The sequence below is a fragment of the Neomonachus schauinslandi genome, chromosome 8 (genome assembly GCF_002201575.2).
Source record: "Neomonachus schauinslandi chromosome 8, ASM220157v2, whole genome shotgun sequence".
Lineage (NCBI taxonomy): Eukaryota > Metazoa > Chordata > Mammalia > Carnivora > Phocidae > Neomonachus > Neomonachus schauinslandi.
In genome coordinates, this window is record NC_058410.1 from 129,982,023 (window position 1) to 129,991,573 (window position 9,551).

The window sequence follows — 9,551 nt, forward strand, 5'->3', positions numbered from 1 at the left end:
TCGCTGTGTCTCTCTCTGTCAAATAAATAAATAAAATCTTTAAAAAAAAAACAAACAATTGCACATTATCATTGCAATATTGTAGATTTTTTTAAAAAGTTGTAGTTATATACTTGGAGATAAAATGGTCAAATTTATTTCCTGAAGCTCTTGTAATAGATGGTAAATGCTAAATAAAAATTTTAAGAAACGACTCAGGAGATAAGATTGTAAAGATTTCTTCCTGAAACTATTTTGACAACCTCTAAAGGCCAGATAAGGATTTGTAAAATTCCCTATGGTCAAATGGGAAAGGGCTTAGAATGAGAACCAGAATTCTTGGCTTCTACTCCAGTGAATTTAGCTTAGTACTCATCATGGTATCCAACTTGCTTATTTGTTCATTTGGGAGAGTCACATTTCAGACCTAATCCTATGTAGTGTGGTAGTTTGTTCGTTTTTTTCTTGAAGATTTTATTTATTTATTTATTTATTTATTTATTTATTTATTTATTTATTTATTTATTTATTTATTTATGTATTTGAGAGAGAGAGGGAGCAGGGAGAGGGGCAGAGGGAGAGGGAGAATCTCAAGCAGACTCTGCACCGAGTGTGGAGGCCGACATGGGGCTTGATCTCACAACCCTGCGATCCTGACCTGAGCCAAAATCACATTGGAGGCTTAACACACTGAGCCACCCAGGCGCCCCTGTAGTGTAGTAGGTTTTAAAATGCTGTACAAAAATTTCCCTATACTATCTAAACATTTCCAACCCATAATTTTCTCAACTGATCAGCATTATTATTATTACATATGTCCGCTAGATCAATCCCCCAGCTCAAACAAGAGATAGTTTCTATTCCACATTTCACTGCATGCATGGACACCACTATTATGTCGTGCCCAGGACTGTTGTTCAAAAGTCCTCATTGTCATAGCTAAAGAACGGACTAACCCCATCTGGATAACTGATTGCAGACCCCGACCTCGATGGACACACATCCCAAGTCTCTGCTCCATCTGTCCTGGAGGGAGCGGACTCCTGAGGAAAGGCCAGCGTGGGTCTGATGGCTCGGCAATCGCCTGGAATTTTCAAAGGAAGTGACCCAGCTGGCGAGGCTGCCCTGGCTACCGTGGCTGGGAAGTCCAAGCCTTCTGGATAGATGGACAGGGGGATGTTTTCAGAAGCATAGTTGCACCCTGAAAGGCTCTTCACTTCTTGTATGCTGTCGCAGTATTTCAGAGCAGGCGGCTGGTAGGCCTGGTAGGACACTTTGGTGGTGGTGGTGATCACAGTCTGTAGGGCTGGAGGACCTGCTGGGGGAGCCGTGAGGTACCTGCAGGGAAGCTCTGGGTTATAATAAGGGTGAGTGGCCACGGCCTGGAACTGTCCATGGTCTGGCCTCTCCCCAAGGACAGGTGCTCCAAGAGCTGGTTTCCAGCCGTGTTGTTTACTGGTGAAATCAAAGCTTCTCTCAAAGCTGCTGCAGGAATTGACATTATATTGTAGTGCATTCAGATGAACCCAGTCCGTGTCATTAGGGATGGTGCTGGAATTTGTATAAAGGGTGGGATGTGAGCTTGAATTTGTGTAACTAGGACCTGCCAATTCATAGCTGCAAGGTGGCCTAGGCAAAAAAATCCTTGGGTTTGGGTATTTCTGAAAGGGTGGCATTATGTCTCCTTGGAAGGTGGCTAGGTCACAGGTAGCTTTGTAAGACTCGGAGCTTGGGAAGGAAAAGCAAGGCTGCCCTGGGATAGGGAAGCCGGTGTCAGCAATTAGATCAAACTCTTCTGGATTTTCCAAGGGAGGCATGTTGTTGAAATGTCCACTGTTGTCTTGATTCTCTCCGGCCTAAAAAAAGATGTAAATTTTTATTTGTAAATAAAAATGTAAATCACATGGGTGCCCTCATTAGTAACAGTAGCCAACCAACCCAATAAAGACAGACTTCCAATGGGTTGATTGTGTGTTGTGAACACTGCACTGCTCAGGTATGTGATTTTGGGTGCAGGGTCCAAGGGCTGCAGAACTTGAGCTTGCTCAGGCATGAATATCACACTGCCAAACAAAGAGAGTTCATGGCAGCCAGGCAGGGTGGGTCTGAGTGGCAGATGGCTCTGTGTTTCCTCATCCTATGTTCATAATACCGGACCCAAGGAGCCTGACAGACCTGGGTTCAAGTCCTGACTCTGTCCCTCATGAATGGAACAAGTTACTTAACCTCTCTGAACCTCAGATTCCTAATTGTAAACATTACAATAACAACCACCTCTTCTTAAGGTCTTTGTGACCGTTTCATATGCGAAACTCTTAGCTCCTATGTGCCTGGCACATAGAAAGCGCTTGAATACCAGTTTCTCTTATCTCCGGACTAGCACTGCCTGCTTGGCATGCTTTGGTTGAAAAGCCAAACTGGATCAAGTTGCCCCAAGAAGTTTTATTTGTTCTGTGTAAATAATGCAAAGGATGCTCTCAAGGATGTACTGCTAATTAATTCACTGTTGGTATGCACCTGTTTCTCTCTTTATTAAAACTGGATACCTGCCCTTGTATCAGGCTGTCAGCACACACCCTCACCCTATCATTGACTATAGAGAGAGTTTGCTTTTTTTTTTTTTAAGAAGAAGAAATTAGGAACCGTATCCAAAATGTGGATTCAATGCCATTTTTTTGGAGATATAATTTTCACATAAAACCTTTCTAATTTATGACATTCATATTTTACATAATCAGCAGTGTATTTTGTGATGAAAATGAACACAGACCACAGTGTCATGTCAGCTCCCCATTACCTCTGGTTCTCGAATTCTCTTTTTCTGGGGTTGGTAAAAAGAGGCCATTTGTCTCTTGATGGCACTTCTTCTAGCTTCTGTCTCTGATTTGCTCTCTGGTCTTGGGTGATCATGAACTCCCTTGGCCTGCATTAATAAGGAAATAAATCATATATTTATCCTGCTGAAGGAAGCTGGCGATGTTTGTCAAAAATAAATTATCTTTCCCAAGATCTCAGGTTGTTTTTTGTTTTTCCAAAATGACAGAGAAAAAATTATTGAACTAATAAAACAGCATGGATAATAGAAATCTTTTTTTAATGTATTTTTTAAAAGATTTTATTTATTTGAGAGAGAGAATGAGAGAGAGAGAGAGAGAGCATGAGAAGGGGGAGGGTCAGAGGGAGAAGCAGACTCCCTGCTGAGCAGGGAGTCCGATGCGGGACTCGATCCCGGGACTCCAGGATCATGACCTGAGCCGAAGGCAGTGGCTTAACCAACTGAGCCACCCAGGCACCCGGATAATAGAAATCTTAAAAGATTACCTAACAATCCTTTCCCCATGTTAACTATAATTTGGTTTATCATCTCCGAGGAAGCAGAGCTTATTCCTCGGAGCCCGGTAAGGCTTTGGGAGCCCCAGCCCCGGGTTCTGACCACGAAGCTCTATTTGGTGAGTCCAGAGTTCCTAAGGCACACAGCAGGTGGTCTGGACCATATGGCATGATGAAAATACCCACCACAAACTGTGATGTCCCCTCCACCTACTTGGAAAAATATCGCGTTGCCATCAAGCCGCCAGAAGTTGGTTACAGGGTATCCGCTGTGCCCTCGACAGGGAATCAACTCCAAAGCGGAATGACAGTTGGGGCATGCTTTCTCTGCCAAGCCAGCGGGAGAGAGAAATATTAATAACAACTAGGACCCCAGGTGCTTTTGAAGGAAGAAAGGGAAAACAATTCCTGGGGAAAAGGGAACTCGGGGCCACAAGCTACCCCTACCCCCCCCCCCCCCCCCGCCCCGGGTCCCGGCCTGGGGCGCTCACTCTGCTGCTTCAGGCGCGCCTTGTCGCAGATGGCGGGCCGCAGCTGCAGGCGGGAGCCGTCGGGCAGGGCGCAGGCCTGAGCGCACACCACCACGCCCAGGCACGACTTCTTGAGGATGTGGCCGTTGTGGTTGTTGGTGTTGCGCATGGCCCAGCCGCTCAGGTGGCGCTGGGCCTTCTTCTCGTCGCTGCGGTAGATGAAGCGCACGTAGCCGTCGGGCCACTCACAGAAGTGGTCGAAGTGGGCCGGCTCCTGGGAGGGCGCACAAAAGGGAAGGATGGGCGAGCGGATCAAGCCCCAGCCGGGCACATCACGCTTTTCATTTTTCCCAAGCACATTAGAATAAAAACTGGTTCTTTTTAATTCCAGAAGTGTCCTAAGACCCACAAACTGTGCCATCACAAAACGTCACCCATCCTGTCTGTGCATGCTGTTCTGACAACTGGCCATGCATTGATGTGTATAAAGTTCTTATCTTCTAAATGCTGTATATGTACTAGTTCATCTAGCCTTCATACCTCACACAGATAATAGGTACTATTATAATCTGTAGTTAATCCAATAGGACACAGAGGTCAGAGAGGTTAAATGACTTGCCCAAGGTCACACAGCTAGTAACACCTGGCTCTAGGATTTGAGCCCTAGCAGTTTGACTCCAGAGCCTGTTTTCCTTACCATGATGGTAGACCACTTCTGGGTATGTTTAAATGTTAAGTTACAAATGAAAACATTTTCAAATTAAGCATCAACATGCCTGGGCAAAAAGTGATTGCAATGCTCTATCACTGAAATGCAATTCAGTCTGTAAATCCACTGTAAAGGCACACGGCAGGTGGTCTGGACCGTATGGTATGATGAAAATACCCACCACAAACTGTGATGTCCCCTCCAATTTGATCCAATGCTTTTTCTTCTAAAGCTCTTGCCTCTACCCCAAACCTGTCAGTTACATCAGCAGTGATACCCAAAGCAACATTAGAGAGACAAGAACAGCTTCCCTTGCTCCTCCCAACTTAGCTCTCCCAGTTTATAGGGCACGGTGATGAAGGACCTAGCTATAAAGGTAAACCCAAGCATGGGGTGGAACCCGCTGAGCCCTGGACCTCTCCCCAGAGCAATGTGGATTGTCACTGTTCTCAACAAAGAGCCACCTGGCTGAAATAGTAAGTTATATCTAAAAAACTGAGCACTGCTTCAATATCCATCATTGGTGGTCTTTGCCCATGATTAGCGTTATCTATACTGCAATGTCTTTCTTGTATAGAAGTTTAATATAAAATTGCCCTTTACTAAGCACTTAATATTTAGCAGGTACTCTCCAGGGCAGGGGTCAGCACACTAGGAATCCCGGGCCCAATCCAGCGTGTCACTTGTTTTATTTAGTACAGTCTACAAGCTAAGAGTGACTTTTATATTTTTTAATGGTTGGGGGGAAATCCAAAGAATTAGATTTCATGACATAATGGAAATTATCTAAAATTCAAATTTCAAGACCCATAAATACAATTGTATTGGGACATGGCCAAGCACATCTGTCTAAATACTGGCTATGGCTGTTTTCTCTCTACGGCAGAATTGGGCTTTTGGCACAGAGACAGCATGGCCGCAAAGCCACATTATGGAGTATCAGTAATCCTCACGACAGCCTTCCATGATGGGCATCCCTACTCTTATTTCATAGATAAGGAAGTGGAAGTTAGAGAGAGAACCTTCTAGACTGGCATTACCTGGGATTCAAACAGATCTGTGGCAGCCAGTTTCCACTGGCTTTCCTGCTATGATAGAGGCTCAGAAGAGTATTATAAGCCATTTGCACCTTCTCTCCCTCCCACCACCCCAGGGACATTAGATTGAACATTCTCAGTCGGGCAATTCAGACTTGGATACATCAGTTAGTATTATGCATTCTAACAATAATAGGTAAATGGACACTTTTGTTTCTAAAACCACAGGGATATTGTTGAAATCATTGTTATTACTAATAGATATCATTTATCTTTTCTCAGAAATATTATAATTGCCATAAATTAATACATTGACTTAAGCCACAAATGAAATATATAATGATGTACTATTAACTCCAAGTTTATGCTAAATGCTAATATCTTTGCTTTTAAAGTGAACATTTCAATCTAAGGATCTTAGACAATTTTTTCAGAGGAGAGTATTCCATTAGTGTCCCCCTGTAAGGGTAGAGAATCACCCCCCATGTCTCACACCAGCTACTAAAGCAGCAACACTGAAAATGAAGCCACCAAGACCCTATTTTTAAATCAAAACAGAAATGGAGGACTCAAGGATTGGGTTGCTTCTATTCCAATGCACACATGTCCACATTCAGACAAGCATGCACACACTGAACATGACAGAAAATCTGGCTGATAGTTTAAGATTGTTATCTAGTTCCACCACTCGATGACAGGTCATCTTAGCCTGAAACTAAGGCAAATTCAGGAACTATCTCAAGGTCATGCAGCCAGTTTAGCTCTTTCTCCTTCAGTCAGCTGGAGCAAGGCTAGGATCCTGTTTCTCCACTTCTGTTTCCCAGCGCACCTGCCTTTTTGAGATGTTGCACACATTCCCTGCTTAAGAACCAGTCTTGCAAAGGAAAAATGGTTCACATTTGCACAGGAAATCTAGAAAAGGCATGAAAGAAGACCCATATTTCCATTATTTGGAAGTGGCTCTTTTCTAATATGCAAGATTATTTTCTTATGAAGATTTTCTGGATGAAAGTCAGTGCGAATGAGGTGTCCTTGCTGTGCTATGGTCCACTTTCCCACAAATGGTACCGGGTGACTGTAAAGTAGCAGACTTTAAAACAAACAAGTAGAACAAATTACTACACATATGTATATATATATATATATAAAGTACTGATCTCTTTGAGAGGGTGCATGACCCTGCTAATGAATTGCTATCTGTCTGAAAATCTATATGGCACATGATAGTCTCTTTCCCTGGGCCACAACATTGCTGGAAGCCCACCTTTGCAAATACTTGGGAAGCCACTCCTCTCACCTTCTACCTACACCCAAGACTTCAAAATCACTCCTCAGTTTCTGCCCCAAACCAGTATGACCAAGCGTAACTGTCCAGTTCATTCCCTGGACTCGGCTCTAAACTACTTTGTTCCATTAAAACAAAACAAAACAAAATCACCCTAAAAGGAGAAATAAGATCAAAAGTAAGATCAGAAGTTAGAGAAGTAAGATCAGAAGTTAGATCCAAAATCCAGATTCCAGAGGCTCTCTTGTCGCCTATGGTCTGGTTAGCATGACCATCCAGGCAAGCCACGGGCATCTGCATAAATCACCCAAGTCATGCTATTTGTTAAAATTTGGGTCACCGTGATTTATAGTTGTATCTTACAGTTTTGCTGCGTAAAAAGCAGTGGTATCTACATTCGCTGTACCCTTCTCATAGATTTCAAAGAATGGATGAGAGAATCACCTGATTTCTACCTTGGATAAAGGAAAGCGAAGGACAGGTGTCCTGCTCTCACCAGATGACTGGGAACTTGCAGCCTAATCGACAGTTCTCGGGACTATTGGTGTGTTTCAGACAAGTCCAAGGAGAAGACACATCACTAAACCCAACTCTGCCGTTTGTGGCGTCCCTCTAACAATCGAGGACTCTCAGGGATGTGGGGGTGTGAGGAAGAGGTCTCTCCTCAGTCTCTGCAAGAACTTGAATGCCACCAGCCGTTTTTTGGATGGACAGAGCCATGTGTGCGCGCACACCCGGTTTCACGCACCTGAGGCATCTGCGGATCGTTGATGTCCCAGCTGAGCTTCATCCCGTAGGAGCACACGCGGTCTGCCTTCTGCCCCACTTCCGCCACCATCTGCCCCACCTTGCCTGCGCTCTCCGCCAACGATCCTGAAAGATAGAAGGAAAAAACCTAGATGGGCAAGGTGATGTTTTCCCTCTAACAATGAACTGGATGGAGATGGAGAGACAGAGACCCACAGAGAGACAGAGAGACAGGGAGAGAGAGAGAGAGAGAGAGAATTTACTTAGAAATCCAGAAGTTGTGGACGAGGGTTAAGAGCTCTGTTCTCAGCCCGGGTGCTGAAAACCTCAGCGGCGGCGCGCGGCGGCGCCCGCACGTTTATAATGACACACCTGCCCAGGCTCCGCCTTTCCTCGCTCCCCGCCCGCTCCCACCCTCCCGGCACCAGCAAGGCGGGTCACCCCCGCCCGGACAGACCTAGGAACGGAGGGGGAAGTTGACCCGAGCCCCCGGGAAACAGAAGGCAAGATGTCAAGGGGCGAGGGTGGGGGGTGGGGAGTTGGAATGTCTCATTTAAGTTGAAATCTTTTTTTTTTTTTTTCTTTCCTAACCTCGCCTCGCCTCTGGGGTTTCGGATTGCATTTAGACGGAAGGTTTTGAGACAGAGGCTTTCCAGCAAAGTCCCCCGAGAACCGACCCTCAATTCCTAGGCACCGTTTGTAGGACCCTGTTCGTCGCGCGCCCTAGTCTGGGTAACTGCGCCCGCGCCAACTAGCTTTGGGCTTCTGCTCTCGGGCTTTGTCAGAGCTGTCTGTGTTTTTTTCCGGGGGGGTGAGGTGGGGGTGGGGGGTGGAGGAGTGGCGTCCGAAGGAATGCCGGAGGTCCCCGTGAGCTCGCGGGCCTAGGTGTACCTCTGCTCAGGAGGGGCTGTGCAAGGGACGTGGCCCAGTGGGACGAAAGTCCCTGAAAGTGAACCTGGGGAAGGAGGGGGGAGGTGACCTAAGGGTAGCTGGACGAGGAGCGGGTGGGTGGGCTCTGCGGGCCCCGGGCGCGTAAGCAGGACACTTAGCAATCTCTCTCTCTCTCTCTCTCTCTCTCTCTCTCTCTCTCTCTCTCTCGTCTCAACTCCCTCTGGGCATCAGTTTCCTTATCTGCTTAAAAAGGGGACTGGGACTCAGTGAATTCTCAGTAGCCCCCCCCCCCCTCCCCCGGAAACAACGTTTTAAAGATCGTCTTTATCGGTATTGTCGTGGAAATACCCCATTCCATCTGGGGAGTTTTTCTGGAGCCTGGAGGAGCCATCCGCAGGATGCTATCGATCCCCCGGGACCGACACCAAGTCTTCGTCTGTTCTTCCAACTCATTAGGGTGATTCCGGTACCTGGAGGCGTCCAATAAAAGAAATCGTTTGAAATGACTTAAATCTCTTTGCAGCCAGCCTGAGCGGCGAGGGAAGTGTTTTCCCGGAGTTTTTTCTCGTGCCTTTGTTCTGCAGGCGGCACGCTTCGGTTCCCAGCCGCATCCAGAGAAGAGCCGCCCCCGAAGGCCAATCACTGTTAGAGGGGGATGCTCGGACCTCTATCCCTCCAAACCCCGAAGCCGGCGCGCGAGGGACCTGGGCGCCGCCCAGCAGGCTCCGGGCGCACCGACTGATGCTGCGAGGGACCTGGCCGGGAGTGCGCCCAGGCCAGCGCCTCTTGCCGGACCAGTCTCTCCCTTTGGCCAAAGGCGGAGAAAGCAGATGCTCCTTAAACCCACAACTTGCGCTAAATAAATTGTCCGCGCTCGCTGTTCTCTCACCTCCGGTCAAGGGCACAGTCAGGTTTGTTAGGAAAGTCAATCCAATAGTGAGATGCTTTTCAGAGCCGCCAGCTACGGGCAGCGGAGAACTCCGGTGACGGAAAATGCCAGCTTTGGGCAGTTTCACGAATTTTCTTCTTTCTCTAGTTTCAAGCTGGCTGCTCCTCCCAACCAGAGGCGGAAAGTCCACGCAGAAAAAAAGTGACTTGGTCAT

The 9,551-nt window shown here is 46.7% G+C and overlaps 1 protein-coding gene across 1 annotated transcript; it reads right to left on the reverse strand.

Annotated features, from left to right (window-relative positions):
* Positions 1 to 896: 896 nt before the first annotated feature.
* On the reverse strand, positions 897 to 9,551 carry GCM2 (glial cells missing transcription factor 2). The gene is made up of 6 exons (XM_021697230.2): positions 9,338 to 9,551; positions 7,559 to 7,683; positions 3,801 to 4,053; positions 3,524 to 3,636; positions 2,777 to 2,902; positions 897 to 1,835 (listed from the first exon to the last, which is right to left on the reverse strand). Exons 1-6 carry the CDS (start codon positions 9,549 to 9,551, stop codon positions 897 to 899), a joined length of 1,770 nt encoding a protein of 589 aa, XP_021552905.1.

Excerpts from the sequence above, each read along its gene's own strand:
- GCM2 (XM_021697230.2), bottom strand. The coding sequence starts at position 9,551 with ATGACCAAGTCACTTTTTTTCTGCGTGGACTTTCCGCCTCTGGTTGGG. Across the intron at positions 4,054-7,558 it reads ACGATCCGCAGATGCCTCAG|GAGCCGGCCCACTTCGACCA; the intron begins GTGCGTGAAACC and ends GCGCCCTCCCAG. Across the intron at positions 2,903-3,523 it reads GCAACGCGATATTTTTCCAA|GCCAAGGGAGTTCATGATCA; the intron begins GTAGGTGGAGGG and ends TTATTAATGCAG.